The sequence below is a fragment of the Phocoena sinus genome, chromosome 8, assembly GCF_008692025.1.
Source record: "Phocoena sinus isolate mPhoSin1 chromosome 8, mPhoSin1.pri, whole genome shotgun sequence".
Classification (NCBI taxonomy): Eukaryota; Metazoa; Chordata; class Mammalia; order Artiodactyla; family Phocoenidae; genus Phocoena; species Phocoena sinus.
Genome location: NC_045770.1, coordinates 14969127 through 14988243, shown reverse-complemented (window position 1 = coordinate 14988243; position 19117 = coordinate 14969127). Strand labels below are relative to the sequence as shown.

The following is a 19117-nucleotide window of genomic DNA, read 5'->3' as shown; positions in this document are numbered from 1 at the left end:
GTACCCAGAACACGCAAATTTAGAGACACAGAAAGTAGAATAGAGGTTACTAGGGGCTGAGGATGGCTGGGTGGGGAGTTAGTGTTTAATGGGCACAGAGTTTCTGTTTGGGATCCTGAAAAAGTTCTGGAGACGGACAGTGGTGACGGTTGCTCAACAATGTAAACGTACTTAACGCCACTGACTTCTGACACATGAACATGGTTAAAATGTTCAGTTTTACGTAAATACAATGGTATGTATATTTTACCACAAGTTAAAAAAAAAAAAGTCCTTGACTCTGATGTAGGCCCAGCTCCTCTTGGAGCTGGATTGCCCTTGACATCCTGGCCAATGGCTGGGGTGTGTTGAGAGCTGAGGCCTGAAGCCAGCTCCTGGATGGAGGGACAGAGATGGGCGAGGACAGGCTGGTGACAAGGGGGCACTTTGGAGCTCTGCCTGGGCCAGCTGGAATGAAGGGCTGATCCCAGCTGGCCAGGCAAAGGGAGAAAACTCCACTGGCATCAGCCTGGAGGGTGGAAAACATACTGTCACCCCCAGCTTGAACCCTGATACCCAACCAGCCATACACATAGGTGTTCTGAGAGAGAACGCATCAACAGGTAAACACTCACCAACACAGACATTCTCATACACGATCACACACACACACACACACACACACACACACACACACACACACACACTGGATCCCAATATATCCCTTCACATCCAGACCCATCAAAGCTAACATCCCAGTCCACACCTACCCGTGGCCAGAAACATTTAGACCTACCAATAGAAACTGGCTCTTTTAATGTGGGGGCCCGCCCATCTATATACTGAGAGAGAGCACACACCCCAGGGCATATAAGAACAGCTTGAATCAGGGGTTTAAAGACAATGCAGTTAATTTAAAAGCCCACCTTTTATTGTACTAAAAAATAGTACAATATTATTTTAATTATTTTAAATAATAATTATTAAGTTAGTAAAACAGCCCGTTTTTTAAAAATTTAATGAATGTTTAAAACGAACTGCATTTTTAAGCTCACTGTTAATGCAATAAAATGAAGTTTTAATTTTAATAATTGTTTTGAACTCATTGACTAGGTGTGCGTGTATTTAATTCACTTGACTTTTTGTTAATGCCTGAATAATGTTTCTCTCTGTACTTGGGCAGTCCTGTTTGCTAGTTTGTAAGGGGGCAAATTTCTGAATTTGGGTTCGTATCTACACACTCACACATTCAGACAGACATCTATTAAGACACAAATATATCTGCAAGGTGCCCTTGTTTTCGCACTGACATATACTCTCCTATTACATACCCACGTCCCTATTGAAACACACTGATATATACATCAGTACACAGTGACACATATGCCTACATACACAGAACCGCCTACACCATGATATACACCTGTATATGTGTGATATACACAGTACCACGTCACCTTCATTCACATCAAAATATACTGGCAGAGGCCTTGGATAGGCATTCAGGCATACCCTGCTCCATACATATAGATATTCACATATTGTTATAAATCTTGACACATGTTCCCTCTCTCCCTTCTTCCCTCCCTCCCTCTCTCTCCCCTCCCCCCATACTGCCCCACCTCCCCCCAAAGAGGCACACTCAGGATTTAAATCAATCTTAACAATATTTCTCTGAAGTATTAAGAAATCAATAGGGCTGATTGCAAATTTATGTCATAAAGCAGTGGTGATCCATCTCGTGGAAAGGGTCTTAAAATGAAGTGACTTATCTTTCAAGTGAATCTTTATTTTTCATTAATCTGTTTCTTGGTGTTAAAAAAAAAAAATCCCCTGAGAAGTCAGCCCCAAATTTATTGACGGGCTCGTTCATTCTGAAGTTCTAACTTTCTAATCAATTTTATTTTTCATTATGAGACTCTGGAGAAATAAATCTGATTCTAAATTTTTATCAACCTCCAGGTTGGAGCTTTGTAGCCAAAATGTCTCAGTGGTTTACATACTTATTCAGCCCTGCCCCACCTCCAGGCTTCCTTGGAGTATTCTTAGGAAATGGGTGCAGAGTCAGGATGCAGACAAGACTTGGGGACCAGACTCCAGGCTTCATCCCCAGTTTCTGAGAGAAGCCCTGCCACCCAGATCTGAACCTGGAGGGAACCATGGCTCTGGAGTTATCTGCTAGGAGGGCTGGTTCCCCGGGGAGGACCAACTGCCCAGCCTCTGTCCCACCTTTATCCTGGTCATTTCTCTGGGGAGGGAAGGAACCAGGCTCTGCTGCCTTGTGTGTGTGTATGTGTGTGTGTTTGTGTATGTCCGTGTGTGTGTACATGCCCAGGCATGTAGTCTTTTTAGGAAAAATATTACTAGGCCCTTCTGAATCTCCTATTCTTGAGTCTACCTTTTGGAAGGGCCCAGAAGGAGGACTGAATCACCTGGACTTTTCCCACCAGGAGTTCAAGTCAGAAAATGACCTTGGACTTTGATCCCAGATGTAGATGAGGCAGCCCCCCCACCCAAGCCCCACTGTTGAGATGGGAGAGATCCAAGAAGAAGGACATGGATGGGACTCAGAAAACTCTCTGTTCCTGACCTCCATGCGCTGGGCTCTGGTGAGGAGACTGGGCAGGGGCTCCAGACTCTGTGCGCTGAAGTTCTGCACCTGTCATGACTTGAATGACCATGGAAGTCACCTTGCATCTCTATACCGTGGCCTCCTCTGATGGATGGGGATAAAAATACCTCTTCTGTCCACTCCACAGGAACAGAGGGTCAGATAAATTAGTGCAAGAAAATACTCAAACACTGGAAAATGCGGTGCAACAGGAAGCCATCAAGGATGGGCAGCCCTTCTGTGTCCATGGCAGGGATGTAGCAGTGAGGCCAGAGTTACCCAGGAAAGCGTTTCTTGGTCCTGCTCAAGGTTATTCTGATCTGTTTCGCTGCCCAGCTGTGGAATTGCCTCGAAGATTTCCCCTCAGTGACAGTCTTCAGATACCCTCTAGATTTACAAGTTTCTTCCCCTTAGAAACGGCTGCAGCACCTACTGGTTTGTTTTCTCTGCAGATCCCCTTCCCCAGAGCTGGGGAGGGCAGTCATTTTTTAATCCTGATTTTATAGAGGAGGAAATCAAGACCTGAAAAGACCAAGCTCCCTGTTCACGCTTTACCATGAGAATATAGGGGGTGGCTTCACCCTAGCTCCCAGCTCTAGTCACAGGGCCAAGATGAGGGTGAGACTCTGTCGTTTCATCTCCCATAATCCACAGGGCCCCTTTGAAATTTACACATAATCAATTCTAACTCCAGACTTATTACAACATGTGGGGTGTGTAGGACAGACCAGCATGGTGGAAGAACCATCTTCCCTTCTTGGCACTGACAAATTCTTCATCCCACCCTAGGCATGGGCGTCCATAAGAGAGTCAGGGTGGAGAAGGGAGCAGAGATTGGTGAGGGGACCAGCCCCTTTATCCTCCTCTCTTTCCACCCCTCCAACCTCATGGATTTAGCAATAAACAGGGTTGGGCACTGTAAGAGACCAGAGACTAGCTAGTCTGTTGGGGTTTCATTTGTAGATTGAGAGGGGAAGAAAGGAGGTATTTCAGAGGAAATTGCCTTTGAATTTACTTACCTTCCAGGTCACTTGGATGCTCTGTGAGGTCACTGGCTGCAAGGTTACATCCATGGGGGGCCCATCAGGAGCTGGGGGGTCATGGGGAGAAACAACATTATGAGTCAAGTCTTGGAAGAAAAGAGTCCTATGTTCTTACTCCCATGCTTGAGCTGGAGGACTGCTGGGGAGAAAGGAAAAGCTCGTCTACAGAAGCAGAGAACCTTTGTCTGAGTCCTTCTGAAATGATCATAGGGTTTAAATTTCCCCTTCATTCTCCATAACTTGCTGAAAATGTAGCAAACAATGACTATGAAATACTGCTCCACATCCAGCAGGCTGGCAAGTATTTTTTAAGTTTGATAGTACAAAGTTCAGACAAAGATATGAAGTGGCAGGAGCTCTTGTACACTGATCATGCGAGAGCAAGTTGGTACAAAACTTTGGAAAACATTTTGGCATTTTTTTGTTTAAAGGTAGAAGTTTGTCCATCTGATGACTGTAATTCTACGACTGCTTATATCCCTTGGGGGGAATGAAAATACACAAATGATACAGCTGTACTGATGACATGAAGCTCACAAAAAGAATATTGATCAAAACAAGGAAGACAGAGAGAATATATGAAGTATGATGTCATGCATATATTCTATTAGAAAACAGGCAAAACTGAACTGCATGGGTTATGTGTACATGCATTGTGGTGACAGTATAAAAAAGGAAAGAAAGGAAGTTGGGATACTGGTTAATTCAGGGGGAGAGGTTATAATTGAGAAAGGGCATATGGAGGACCTCTGGTAAGTGGTAATGAGTGTTGGTTATACTAGTTTTTCTTTATGATTATTTGTAAAACTGAACATGTATATGTACTTTTTTGTATTAATTTATATTTTTCAATGACAGGTAAGAGAAAATACAGCAAGGAAAATCTTGTTTAAACTTTCAGGAAAACTTCATGACAAAAATCACAGGAGATAATCCAGGGCACTAGCACCCCCATCCTTTGCAGATCTAGCATTATCTGTCCTTTCCAGACAGGCTGCGGCCACGTGAGTGGGGGCAGGACCATGGACAGCTCCCGAAAGCATTGCATCGAGAACCCCATCTGGAAAAGGTCAGACGGAAGAATCTCCAATGATCCAGAGGCAGACACAAACACCTCGGAATCTCCCCCTTCTCCTCTTCTAACTGCAAGCCCACTGCCAGTGGACAGGGTGGGTGTGGCCCCGGATGTCCCGAGCCCATGCGCAGGGGTGGCTCGGCAAGGTGCTCACCGGCCTCCTCAGTGCTGATGGTGAGCTCCTTGCTCGGCTCGCTGCGGCCAATCTTGTTGAAGGAATACATGCGGATGCTGTACACGGATGCCGGGTGCAAGTCCACGATGTTGGCCTGGTTGATGGTCGGGGAGATGTTGCGTGTGGACTGCTTGAAGTCCCAGGAATCTGGACAGAGGACACCCATTTCTAACCACAGCCAGGCAAACTCCAGGACCCCTCTCCAGCCTCAAGCAGCAGCACATCCCAACGTCAACTTAGATGACCAGAAGAGGTCTAGTTCACAGAGACTGAAGCAAGAGAGCCATCACAACTTCACAGAGGACCAAAGGGTTCTGTTCCATTAAGCTCAAGTGGCCAAGGGATGCCTGAGGATGGGAGCAGCAAATGCACTGCTTGGAAACTCAGGGAGCTTAACCCTTCTCTTCCCTGGGCCTCCTGGTGAACTCAAACCTCAGATGGGGGTCAGATGTCTCCTATGGTCCCTTCCAAGATCACCATTTGCTTGCTATTCCTGAGGGTCTGATTGGCCAGTGCCCTTGTTCCTGGTTTCTCAGACCACATCAGAGACCTGTTATAACTGTGAGACACCCCCTCGACCCATGATCCCAGTGCCAAGGGGGAAGCCATTGGGTCTTATACCCCTTTCTCCTCCTATGTGTGCTTCTGTATTGCCTTTCCCTGTGCATTTGTGTGGTGGTGGTCTTGACTGCTTCTTGGGCTGTCAGGGGGGACAAACCATGTGCTGGAGTCCCTAGGCAAACCCTACCCTTTCTCTCACCAGCAAGAGAATGGTCTCTGAGTCTTTACAGGCAGAAGCCAACAAAGGGATGAGCGCGTTCCCGATTCATCCAGGGGGACTGACAGCCCATTCCAGGGCTAATGTTTAGCAAAACTGCAGAATGTGAAAAATACCAGATAAATAGCACTCAGGGATACTGTGACAGTAAACACTCTGCATCTCCAGAGGAATCCAGCCATTCTTTCAACGTATTTGTGCTGTGCACCTACCAGGGGATCCCAGACAGACATGGAAGGGGTTGCAGTCACAGCAATGCCTCAGCCTAGGACCTTCCAAACGCAGAATTCATAACCAGATTACGTTATTGGCACTTTGCTTTGAAAAGAAACAAAAAGGCAAAGCACAAGGAAACTAGCTGATAGTGGGGCTTAAAAATCTTCCCAGGGTGCGTCCTGATGTGACCATTCAGTCTAATTTTCCATGTCTTTTAAATCCACAGTAGAGGATTCTGAAAATTCTCAGTAGACAAGATTAAACTGTATTCACTACAGTTTGACCCGTAAATCAGGGAGGGAGGCTAGCACATTCTAGAACAAATTTTAGGAAGACTTTTTTTAAGCTAATGCCTGGTAAATCAGGAGAATTGGTTCACTAGAAAAGACTATCCCATCCCCCCAGCTTCTGGTTAATTGAGGTCTTGACGTTTTTCAAAACACCACTTTTAGCTACACAGGCTTGGCATCTGTGAAGGGCACTGGCCCAGCTCCCCATCTGCAGTTTTGCATTTAATGCTTTGGTTTCATGAGCCAAAGTCACAAATGGCAGACAGTGGATGCTCAGAAAAACAGTATTTTCTCCTTGTCATTTAAAACACCCCAACTGCCCAAGAGTCACTATGGCTGGCAGGTTAAGCCAGAATTGCAAATATGCAGGCTTCTACTGCTGCGGGTACTGCTTTGATTTGGGAGGAAATGGGCTAGTGTGCGGAGGCAGGTGTTCACTTCTCTCTGCGGCATTCTGGGAGCTGGTGCCATCTCACACATCATATATGATTTGCCTGTGTTTATAGGAGAGGGAGAGTGATCATGAGTCAGTGCATTCATTTTTGATGAGTGCGGCAGAGGAAGGAGACCACATGATGTGTCTGAAAACAGAGGGGCTAAAGAAAAGAGGTGCTAATACTTATCAAGCACCTGTGATGTGCCAGGTGCAGTGATGGACATGATTTACTCTTCCCTCCTTCCAATGACATCAGCACCATATCTCCACTGTATAGGTGATGCTCACATCATCAAGGCCGATTTCGCACTTGGCCTTTCAGGTGTGTTCAACGCTTAGCCCTCTCCCTTCCCGAAACATTTTTCTCTTGGGTTTCCTATTAAAACACTCTCTAGCTTTTCCTATTCTCTTGGGTCATCGCTTCACTTTGCAGGTGCATCTTTTTTACCTTACCATTAACGGTTCGAGTTCCTCAAGGCTCCATCCTAGGCTCTCCTCTCACTCCATACACTTTTCCCACCAGTGGCTTCTATTTCCATCTACACACAGATAAGCTCCCCGAAGGCAGGAACCAGGTCTAAAACTTGCCCATCTTGCCCACTTGGCACGCGTTGGGCACTTAAAACCCACTGTTGGTTTTAGATCAGAGCCACTTCGTTGTCCTGGACTTTGGACTTGCAGTTCCTCTGCATTTTGTAGTCACAAGAAGTACCCTTTGCCTTTCCCTCCCTTGCCTCCTTCAGCTGTCAGTCACAGGAAGGTTGGGGGGGGGGGGTGGATGCCCCAGAGAGTGGCCTCTTTTTGTTCTGCTTTTGCCAGTCATTTCCAGGTGGATTTGCCCTTGTGTTCCCAAATCATCTTTGATGTTGCCACAAAATGGCTCTCTCCCCATAGCGCCTGCAGGCTAACGCATCAGAGTCAAATCTGGAGGTCTCTAGCTGATTTTCCATACTTGATCACTGCCATCTCTCTGACCTGAATAGCTGAAATCAGGGGCCCTATTTTCTTCCCTTTCTTTTTCAGCTCTCAGAGTACTGAGCTGGCTTTGGTGAATATTGTCTCTTTTAATATTCCCTTTCATATAAGCCTGGCTTACCCAGATTAACATATTTCATTAAGGGCTCTCTCTCCCTTTCTTCATCAAAGGGTTTATGATGCAAAATATTCTCCTTAAAAATTAAGGAAGTGGCTGGGGAGATGTCAGTGCCTTCCACTCTGTGGGCTGCTTGCTGGGAGGGGACCCGGGGCCTTTGGTGTTTCAGGGGACACATTCACTGTAGAAGGGGGAGCAGTTTGGACGAAAGGCACGTCCGGAGCATTTAGCTGCCTGTGCTTAGGAAACAAATCCATTCTGCCTCTCTGATTTCCTCCTTGCCTCACAGCTCGGAGCCCACCACGGCAATCTCCGCAGCACCGAGAAAAGGTTTCCTGGGTCACCACCACCACTCACCACATCCCGACACCAGACCCTCTCACAGCGCCACTCCAGCTCACACAGAACGCCACGCCACACCGGGCTGGCTCACCCCATGGTGGCTGACGGCGCGCACCACGAGGCTGCCTTCTGGGCTTGGAGGGCCATCCTCAAAGAACCCATCCCTGCTCCGTGCTTGGAAAACAGGGGTGAAATATGGTGTCTGCATTTTTAAATCTGCACGGCGCCATCTGATAAATTCGTGTGGACGGTGCTATTTATCATTCAGCATTCATGTATTATTACCCTGCTGCCTGGGGCCAGGAGACGTCAGCGAGAGCGGGATGGCTTAGAAAGGGCAGACTTGGTAATTTCCCTTGGAAAATTAGCATGATGAGCAACATGGCAGAAAACCTGGCAAAGGCACAGTTGTAACACGGAAGGGGGTCGGGGCAGATGGTCCAGACCCAGGATGGGTGCGGTCTGGGGCAAGAGGAAGAGGGGAAGGGAGAGTGGGGCACAGGATGGGGACCCATGGAGGGTTATTCTGTGTCAGGCTCTGTGCTAGGCACAGGCACATAAGCCGTCACATTCACGTAATCCCTACAGCCACCTTGGATTATGTGTTATTGTCTCCACTGATAGGTAGAGATGCCCAAAGACCTTAAGTTGCTTGCTGAAGATCACACAGCCCTGACACTTGGTCAACCCAAGTCTTCTGCTTTGAGAATTGTTCTTCTTCTACTATTCCACCTGCAGGCAGAAGATCTACTCACACACACACACACACACACACGCCCCTCTCTCCTTTGGGTCATCCATCCGTTCCCTAGGATACCTTTTACAGTTCTCATGTAATTCAGTTTGTGGTGTATTACACGTGATTGGATAATGCTTTGTAATGGTCCTGGAAGTGCCTTCGTGTGTGTGTGTGTGTGTGTGTGTGCGAGCACGTGTACACAGTGTTTATTCTCACTCCAACTGCATTGTAAGCTCCAAGGGCAACACTCTGTCTCCTTGTTCTTTCTCTTTCCCTACCACGTGGCTGGTGCATGATTCTGCAAGATTATTATTGGCACTCAGTACATGTTGCTGACTGACAGACACATATTTCAGCCTGCAAGTCCCACAGGACTATAAATTGCCGCATGAAGTATTTGAGTTAGAAGGAGGAGAGGAACTTACATTTTTTAAAGGTTGACTATAGCCCCATGCTAGATGCTTTCTCTTTATTCCTCGAAGCAATCCCACAAGGTAGGCATTACTGTTTCCCCCTCACAGACAAGGAAGCTGTGCTATGTTCACAGCCTCTGCCTGACTCCAATATGGTAATTCACTGCAGTTCCCACGGGATTTCTTTTCCTAAGTGCCAGGATAGATGCCCGTCTGAGTGGGGTGGCCTGGAGTAGTCCTACCTAAAGACAGGAGAAAGGACCAGCCAGCTTCTCTGCGCTTGTGATCCTGTGATTTATTTTGCTTTTTTTCTTTTCTTTACAGGTGCAAAGCCCTTGTGGATGGGAGAGTCTGAGGTTGAGTTTTCATTACCCTCCTCTCCACCTTGCCATCCATCCTGGCTCTGGGGTGGGGTATGGCCATTCCTCATCTTTCAGGAGAGCCAGAGGGGGTGGGGGGAAGATGTGGATGAGCTCTGAAAATAGCATCTTCCCTGCCCACCTCTCCTTCTGCACCGCTCTCCAGATGTGTGATGTTCTCAGCTTCGCCCTGCTGAGCAGTGCCCCAGGAAAGGTTTCCACACATTGGAGGGTGGCCAGTGGAGGGGGCCGTGTGGGCAACGGGGCAGCATGGGGGAGGAGGGCAGGGGGGCAGTCAAAAGGAGCAATAGGGGAGGGGCCCGAGTGACAGCCCAGGCATCCACTCCCCGCCCCCGACAGGCCACATCATCCAGGCAGGCTGATGCTGGCCCATCTTTCTGGCTCCTGGGGAGCTTGTGCCCAGACTCGGGAAGCCTCGAGGGGTGAGATGACCACAGTGGGCTTCCTCTCCTCCCCGTGGCCTCTGCCTCCACTGAGGCCCAGCCACCGCTCATCACCTGTCCCAGATGCAGGGCTGTGGCAGCCTGCTCACTCAGCTTCTGGACGCCTCTCCTTCCTGTTGACACCTGATGACCCTTTTCAAGGTGCCATGCCAAGTCTCTCTCTGGGACCTCAGGCATTGTTAGTAGCTCTCAGTGACCTTCCCCAAGGAAGTAAAAGCTCAGCCCAGAGCCGCCCCCGCTCCCCCAACCTGGAGCCCAGAGCACATTTTAGTCTTGTTGACCAGGAACTGGGTCTGTGAACCCTCTGCTAGCCGTGCTGCTCCCCGCAGAGCACTGCATCGCGCTGGGGCTCGGCCGTTTCCCGTCTCCCTGAATCTAGGCCTGTTAGTGTTCCATCTTCTCCCAGCTCAATGGAGCGTCTACAGGGACCGGGGGCACAGTCCCTCCTCCTCTCTACGGCCCGCCTCCTGCACTGAGGGTGACCTCCCAGGGGCGCTGGCTGTGAGCTGACTTTTCTCCCCAACTGAACTGTAGGCTTCTGAGGGCAGGGTCCCTCCTTGCCGAAACCTGTATCAAGGATGACGAACCCAGTGCCCCAGACATGGTGGCTTCTCAAGAGGCGAATACAGCTCAGAGATTTGCTATGCCAGGTGCTGTCACTCTAGGGGAGTGGACAGCCAGCTGGCCGATGACCATGTGCTATGCTCAGGAAGAGAGGAAGGGTCTGGAAAGCTTCTGAGGGAACAAAACCTTGGATCTATGTTAAGACCTGGAAGATGAGTTGGAGTTGGTGGGAGAAGGGGGCTGGGGCGGCTTGAGCTTTCCAGACTCTCTTTCTGTGTCTTATTTTAAGATTATTTTGAAAAGCTTTTCTGGGCTTATGGTCTTGAATTCCGAAGGTATGAAAGAACCCAAAAGGAGGAGCCTGCTCCTCGTCCTCTCACTCCCGTGTTGGGAGTGAGGGGAGAGCCCCCTGTTGCTGTACCTTCTAGAGAGAGTCACACAGATACAAACATGATCGCTCTTTTTTGGCTTGGCCTCTTGTCCAGGCCTCTTGTCCCCTCCTTGCCATTCTTGCCACATGACTGTGGGTCCCTTGTTTCCCCAGAGACCTAAGGGTCCATTGTTCACTCTGCTCTACATGGCTTCACAGTGGCGGGCAGCCTCAGGAGCTAGCTAGGGTCCCAAGGGAGGGATCTGGGAGGGCTTCTTGGAGGAGGAAACTTAGACCTATGCTTTTCCAGGGACTCCCATCCCCCAGTGACTCATTCTTGGCAAGGACCAGCTCTCTGACTCCCAAGCATGTCCATCATCCCACACCAGGAGTGCCTAGATGACCCAGTGAAACTGTGACGTCTCTGACCCCACAGATACAGCCCATAGCCCCCTGGCTCAGGGCCTTTAAGTTGCTTTAAATCAGACCACCCTATGGACCTGCCCAGGGACAGTCCTGGGAAAAAGGGGCTGACACCCCCTCCCCATCAACTGAGGGTCCCCCTGTTTGCCCCCAGGGTTCCTAACCTGACCAATGTTCCTCCCTTTGGAAGACACAGGGGCTTGTGTGTCTGCCTTAGATGGGCAGCCCTGACACCCAGGGGCTGTCCCACAGAGGGGCACCGTCCCGGCACACGGTGCAAGGGGTCACAGCAGGCCCAGCCCTCACCCACCTGATTTGTTCTTGTATTCAATGTCAAAGCCCGTGATGATGCTGTTCCCGTCAAATCGCTGGGTCCAGCGCAGGTTCATGCTCCGGGCCTTCACCTCCCGGATCTCCAGCTCCGGGGGGTCGGGGGGTTCTGGGGGGTGGCAGGGGAAGGAGGCAGAAGTGAGGATGGCAGCAGAGAGCTTGGCCTCCTGCCGACCCCTACAGAGGACCAGGGATCTGCCCTGGGGGAGCCATGTCACCTGTGATCCACCCAAGGGCCCTGAGCCCTGGAGTTCAGGCAAGGCAGGAGGGGGTGAAGGGTGCCCAGCAGCAGGGCTCAGAGGCAGAGGGGGGCCTGCTCGGTTCCTGCTCTGCTCCCCTCTCTTCCTTAGCCCCTTTCCTACTTTCCCCCATGCAGAGCTCCCAACTTTTCCCAGCTTGACTTTCCCTTCCCATCCCTCCTGCAGGGTCTGCGCCCACAAATCCAGGCCCTCCACTTCTGGGAGCAGCAGTGTCTCCACAGGGGCCGCAGCCATTGCAAACCTCGCTGTATGCAGTGTGCCTGGAAAGACCCTATCACCCCACTCTGGGCAGGAAGGAGGGTGGATGGAGCTTTTCCTCAGAGCTGTTTCTGGCCAGCCTCCGCTAGATGTGAGCAGTGTCCCTGCTCTTGAGGGGAGTTGGCAGTGAGCGCCGGGGTCCCAGGGGAAGGGGCTGGGGGCGTGGGGCAGGTGAGGTACCTTGCACCGTGAGTTGGATCAAGCCCCGGTCCTCCCCGTACGAGTTGATGGCATGGCAGCTGAAGAACACAGAGTCCCCACGGTCAGCAGGCTTGAGCTGGGAGGCAGCCGGCAGGGGCAGAGGGCAGCGGCAGGGAGAGAGGGAGGAATGGGGAGAGTCTTTTAGAGCTGGTCTGCTGAAGGGGGCCCATCTGCCCAGGGATCAGCAAGGCCACCTTCTTCTGGGAGGGGACCCACCAGGGGTTTGTCAAGGGCTCCTCTTTCCAGAAAGTTCAAAGGATGGAAGTGTGGAAGAGTCCCTGCAGGGAGGCCAGCTCAGGAGTTCCAAAAGAGGGAGGGGCTGAGGGGGGGGACCCAGGATAGAGGGAGGGGCTGAGAGGGTCCAGGAGGGAGGGAGAGGGCTGAGGGCATCCTGGGGGGAGGGAAGGAGGGGCTGGGGGGGGGCACCCAGGATAGAGGGAGGGGCTGAGAGGGTCCAGGAGGGAGGGAGAGGGCTGAGGGGGGGCGCCCAGGATAGAGGGAGGGGCTGAGAGGGTCCAGGAGGGAGGGAGAGGGCTGAGGGCATCCTGTGCGGAGGGAAGGCGGGGCTGGGGGTGTCCTGGGAGGGGCTGGGGATCCCACACATTTAAAGGTGAGGAGTTGTCAGAAAGGGGACAGAGTGAGGTTCTAAGGCAGAGGTTGGTGGATGAAGGAGGGAAAAGGAGAGGTAGTTTTTGGGGTGGAGGAGGGGCTCCCAGACTCCCCCATTCACCTCCTTTGGATACAGATGCAATAGCTGTGGGCTCCCCACTTTCTGAGACTGGGGCGTGGGTGCTCACCTTCAGCGTGGAGACCACTTCGTCGCCGTTGTCCTTGGTGGCGATGGCATACCGCATGACGCGGTCGGGGTCGATGACCGTGTCCCCCTTCTCCCAGCGGATGATGATGGGCCGCTCTCCCCGCGCCGTGCAGTTGAGCTCCTTGGCGTGGCCCTTGATGGCGATGGTGGTGTTGGGGTGGGAGGTGATCATGGCCGGGACTGGGGAGGGGAGGAGGCCCAGGAGGTCCCAGTGAGGGCGAGGGAGGCCAGCCCCCAGCGCCGAGGCCCCGCCCCCCGCTGCCCCTCCCCACAGAGCACCTCATGCCCAGCGAGAGGGTCTAGTAACGGTTGGGGGAGGGTACAGAAAACCCCACTGCCTGTCCCTTTCTCCCCAGCCCACCCACGACTGGGGCAGCCTCTCTCTTCACCAGGGGTTCTGATATTCCATGGACCCCTTTTCAGAATCTTTTAAAACGCGTAATATACATAAAATGACAAAGGAAACCAGATATGCTGAAGTATGGTTATACCAGTACGAACATTCAAAAGCAAACATCACATATGTTCTGTATTCCTCTTTATGAAATAAGATCTAGTGCTGGATCGTATTAGAACCATTTTGTAATAGTGATGAGCACAGATGATACTTTGGGGTATCTGCCAGGGCTGTGGTATGAAAATACCTATTGGTCACAGTCACAGGTGCTGCTACTGCTGTGGCTTGTTGCTTACGTTCAAAATGGAAGAAGTACAAAATTTCAGTTAAGTTAGTGAAAAAAGAAGTTAGTGAAAAAAAATAGGCCATTTCACCCCAGCCCCAATTCACGGACCCCTTGAATTGGATCCATGCACCTTTGGCGGGGAGGTCTGTGGACCCTGGGTTACACGCCTGGTGCCTCTGCTTTGTGTCCATGGCTCGAGCTCTCTCCACAGCGGTCAGCTGGCTTACCCCCTGCTTCTAGGCAGCAGGCCCCTCCCAGACAGCTGAGAAACTCTCCTGTTCTTCCAAACAAAATGCAACAGAAAACCCTGGCTAGCAGCACCGTAGTTAAGAACCTTCAAGCCCGCTAACAGGTTCCCCCATCCCCCATCCCCCAACCAACGACCTGAGAAAATCGTCATGAAACAACCAAGGCCCTGGCTGGCCGTCAGGAGAGCCCGCCCACTGCCCTCACAAGAGGCACCTCAATCCCGACCCTCCTCCAGGCCTTAGCACCGTGGGCAGCAGCAGGAGGAGGGTGGGGTAGAGGGAAAAATGGTCTCGGGCCAGTGACATCCTGTCCCCTTTTTCTCCCATCAACTCAACAAACATGCATCCAGCACCTATGCCATTACGCGGCATGGTGCCAGGCTTGGGGGAGACGGGGTCGTTGCCTCCTGGGAGGATGGGTCAAGGCGAGGGGGAGGTAGGCACCCGTGCGAGCAACATGAAAATAAGGAAAATGGGATGAGTTTTTCAAGGAGGTAGCAGGAGAAATTAATTTTGGCGGAGGAGTGTCAGGGAAGGCGTCACCCAGCCATTCAACGAGCATTGATGGAGCACCTACTAGGTGCCAGACCTTATGCTGGGTTCTGGAACCAACAGTGCACAGGACAGACCTAATCTCAGGGAGCTTTGCTGCAGTGGTGAGAACAGACAACACAGTAGGAGTTCCAGGAAAGATTGCTAAGCACTGTGCTAGAAGTGCTCACCATCTGACGTGGCAGGATACACATGGGGAGAAAGGGTCCCCTAAGCGGTGGAAACTGCTGGAGCAAAGGCTCAGAGGCAGCGATGTGCAGGGCAGATCCCAGAGAGATAAGAGATCTGATGCAGCTGGAGGACTGTCCTTGTCCTTGCCATTTCCTCACCACTTTCCTGGGAAACCCTGCCTCTTAGAGTACAGGTCCCCAGGGCTCTCGTCTCCAGAGGAGTGCCCATGAGCCATGCTGGAGTACACACATTAGGGGGCACTGTGGCTGACTGCAAGAATCAGACAGCATTTCCCACCCCCGCATTGCGGGAAGGACCCCTGCTCACAATGAGGTCTGCAGAGTAGACAGCCACCCCCTCACTGGCCTGCTTGGGCCACGCGACAAGAGGATGCTCTGTCTTCTCTCTCTTTACACCCCCCCCCCCCACCCTGGAGGCTCCCCTCTGGGGCACCGCATCCCTGCTCCACTTCTGTGGATGCCCCTTTCTTTCCCTCCTAGCATCCTCAGGATTTTTCTCCCCTCCAGTTTTGTTTTGTTTTGTTTTTGGCTGCCTGCCTGGCTTGCGGGATCTTAGTTCCCTGACCAGGGATTGAACCCGGGCCCCCTGCAGTGAGAGCTCAGAGTCCTAACCACTGGACCACCAGGGAAGTCCCTCCCCTCCAGTTTTAAACACCTACTCAGACAACATTCTTCCCAGCAAACTCTCCAGGGTCCTCTGACTTCTAAGGACAAATAAGCCTTTGGAGAAAGGAAGGAAGGCATGGAGCTGTAATAGTGTGACCTGAGACGCCAGCCAGCGGGTGAGGGGACATCTGGAACAGGTCTGGGGGATGAAGGGTGGTTTCTGGCATTCCCTGAAGTCACCATGCAGCCAGCCACCTCCTCTGCCTTCTGTCATGTGGGACTGGATCCTGAGGGCAGCTCTGGCCCCTGGCCCCTGCAGCAGCATCTCAGCACAATCCCCAGCCCCGGCTCATCATATAATGAAGCAGATACATTTTATAATGCACGGCGTCACACCAGTATACAATAAAACGTGGAACACAAATAACAAGGTGCAACTTATAATGAAGAAAAAGCCTGCAGTCAGAGACATCGAGTATGAATTATTGACTAAGGTTTTACACTCGCAAGGATGTGTGGAGGAATATTTTTCTATCAAAGATTTGCATAATTCACTCGTATGGACCTGGGTGGAATACAGAGTAAGATTTTACATCAACAAGTCGGGCCTTGCATTGCAGAAGCCTCCATTTTTCCTGGAGGATTGAAATGCCGGGATGTGGCGGGAGGGGCGCATGAGCTGTTTCTGCTCCCCGCAAAGTGAATGGTCAGAGACTGGGGCCCGGCACCCTTGCTTGGCCTGAGCCCTGAGGCCTTCCTGGGGAAGAGGAGGCCTAGCTCTCAAGAGGCTGCCGCTGAAGCCACAGACGAGACGGGGGTGTTCATGCTGAGGGGTGTGTGCGTGCGTGTGCGTGTGAAGGGGGATGGGGGCAGGGTCAAGCCTCAGCGTAGGTCACAGGTCCAAAGAAGGAAGGGGAAATGATGAGTCTTCATTTTGGGTAGGAGGACCTCAAGGCTCTGCACCGGAGTGAGAAACTGGCAGCTCATCCCTGTCTTGCTCTCCAGGTAGGGCTGTACCAGCCTGTCCAGGGCCTGTGTGTGAATCATAAAGGCACCCCTCTGGCTGGATGCAACATGGTGCTGGGAGCCACGGCTTGGCCAGTGGAGCAGGGACTGGGCAGACTTTACTTGCCCCTTAGGCTCTGTAACTTTGAGCAGTGCACAACCTGTGTATTCATACATGCCCGTCCCACCTCACAGGGTCTTCCCAATCAGGTTTGTTCAAAGAGACAGACACAGGGGCAACCAGAGACCACAGGGCCTCGAGAACCCACTTGGTCCTTCAGCCCTGAGTATTAAACACAGCTGGGGCCAGGGGGTGGGCTCCCTTCACCGTTGTTATGGCAGCAAACAGCATACAGCAGAACCCGATGTTCTCCTCACAGCCCCGCAGCTCAGGGCAGGTTCAGGGGAGCTCCTCTGTGCAGAAGATACTGCTTCTGTGGACCCCACCCAGCTTGAAGAGCTTGGGGGCCAGACGGACGTGTTTCTACCCAGCTATGTGGTCTTTAATACAGGCGACTTGACTTCTCCGAGCCTCAGGCTCATTATGGGTACTATTCCCACCCCAAGCGTCTCACGCTCCTCTCCTGTTCCAAGAAAAGCATCAGATAAATACACGCACACCTTAAGATGTTACCTGCCATCTATTTTACAGAATCGCAGAGTCCTAGAGCTGCAGAGCCCACATAACGTTCAGCATAGTCGCTACTAGCCACACGCGGCTATTGGCCACTAGAAACGTGGCCAGTCCAAACTGAGATGTGCTGTGACTGTAAAGTACACACTGGATTTCAAAAACACAGGAAGAAAAGGAAAGAATGTAAAATAGCTCCTTAATAATTTTACAGTGATTACATGTTAATATTTTAGATATATTGGGTTACATAAAATATACTATCACAGTGAATCTCACCTGTTTCTTTTTACTTTTTTGAACATGTGACAACTAGAAGATTTTAAATTACATAGGCGGCTTGCATTTTGTTTCTATTGAAGGGCACAGGTATAGATCATCTACACAGACCCTTCGTTTTACAAATGAAGAAACTGAGGCCACGCAGGGAAGTGATTTGCCCCGGTCATACGAATAAAGAGCAACAGTTCTTAAAAGTGGACAGATGGGAGAGGCGATACATAACGTATGAGGCTCTAACACTAGTGGTGGAAGATGAACTGATGCCAGGAGAACTAGCGCCCAGGTCTTCAGAACATAGAATGACAAGCTCTAAATTACTCGTGAAACATCATGTCTCGTTCTGGGCTCTCTACTTGATGGAGGACATTGACAAGCTGGAGTGTGACCAGGAAGATGGACAGACTTCAAGCCATGCCATTTGAAGAGTGGCTGGAAACTGGGAGCGTGTAACTTACAGGCAGTTGGGTGGGACAACAGCTCTTCAAAAGGGGGAAGGCAGACCTCCTGTTTGGCCTAAGAAGGAATTTTCCAATAGTTTTGGCTGTTTAGGGAAAGGGCTGCCGTGGAGGCAGGGAGCTCCCCATACTAGACCACCTGGGCAGCGTGGAGAAGATTCCAGGACAGCGCAGAGAAGATTCCATGTCTTTGGGCCCCTGCGGGTGTCCAGGTCTCAGGAGAGAGGAAAGATGGTCTGGGAATCCGGCTCATTATTATGGGAGGATTCTGTGAGCATACTCTTCTTGCGTATAGGGGTCTTCAGCCCCTCATCCTGGGCAAGAATCAGAGACAGACCCTGTCCAGGCCTCCAAGGGCCTGGGTGCCCTCCTGAGCCCACAGACCAGGGGCCTCCGCCCTCCTGGCTGCTGTACTTAACAAGGCAGCCCCCTAATAGAGGGGAGCCCAGGGCAGCAGGTGCCCAACCTATCTGCTCTCCTTGTCCCTCCATCTCTCTCTTGCTTCTTGCTCTGGACCACAAAGTCGCTCTGCTTCACTGAATCACAGTGGTAAACATAGTTGAATCCTCACTGCACCGAGACCTGGCTGTGCTCCAGAGCACTTCCTGGGTTGAAGGCAGACCCCAGGAATTCCCTAGAGAGATGTTCGTGTGCGGTCACCCGCAGGAGCACACACACACACACACACACACACACACACACACACACACAGAGGCAATGTTAAAAACACCCCCAACGGATGGTCACACAGTCACCCTCACAGCCTACACTCTGACACCCGTACCGTAAACTCACACGTGGTGTCGTCATACAGGTAGCCTGATGCAACTGTCAATTGCATGTCAATATCCTGATGTGATTGTCTAACACATATCTACTCACAGCCCTGCGTCACATAAGCGCACCCTCCCTCTACACACACACACACACACACACACACACACACACACACACACACACACTTTTATGGTTGCCTTTTACTGGGAACTTCCCATGTACCATGTGCTGGCAGTATTCTAGTACTTCACATGAATTAAGTCATGTGGGTAGGTACTGTTATTATTCCGCAGCTCCAAAGCCTGGGTCCTGATGTATTTCTTGACCAAGCACCATGGCCTTCCTGTGCCCACAATGCCCCTGATGGAGCAGGCAGTCTGCTGGATGCCTTGGCCTCTTGGTTCATTGCTTACTGGCCTTCCCCAAAAACAGCCATGAGAAGTAAGTCTTA

General features: G+C 51.2%; 1 protein-coding gene across 1 annotated transcript in view; it reads right to left on the bottom strand.

Annotated features, from left to right (window-relative positions):
• DSCAML1 (DS cell adhesion molecule like 1) overlaps positions 1 to 19117 on the bottom strand; it is a 346911-nt gene that overhangs the window by 37929 nt on the left and 289865 nt on the right. Inside the window, exons 12-16 of the mRNA XM_032640871.1 lie at positions 13217 to 13416; positions 12399 to 12495; positions 11681 to 11809; positions 4863 to 5030; positions 3610 to 3680 (exon numbers count right to left, since the gene is read on the bottom strand). Of these exons, the coding sequence (XP_032496762.1) occupies positions 3610 to 3680; positions 4863 to 5030; positions 11681 to 11809; positions 12399 to 12495; positions 13217 to 13416 (665 nt within the window). The remainder of the gene's footprint in view (positions 1 to 3609; positions 3681 to 4862; positions 5031 to 11680; positions 11810 to 12398; positions 12496 to 13216; positions 13417 to 19117) is intronic.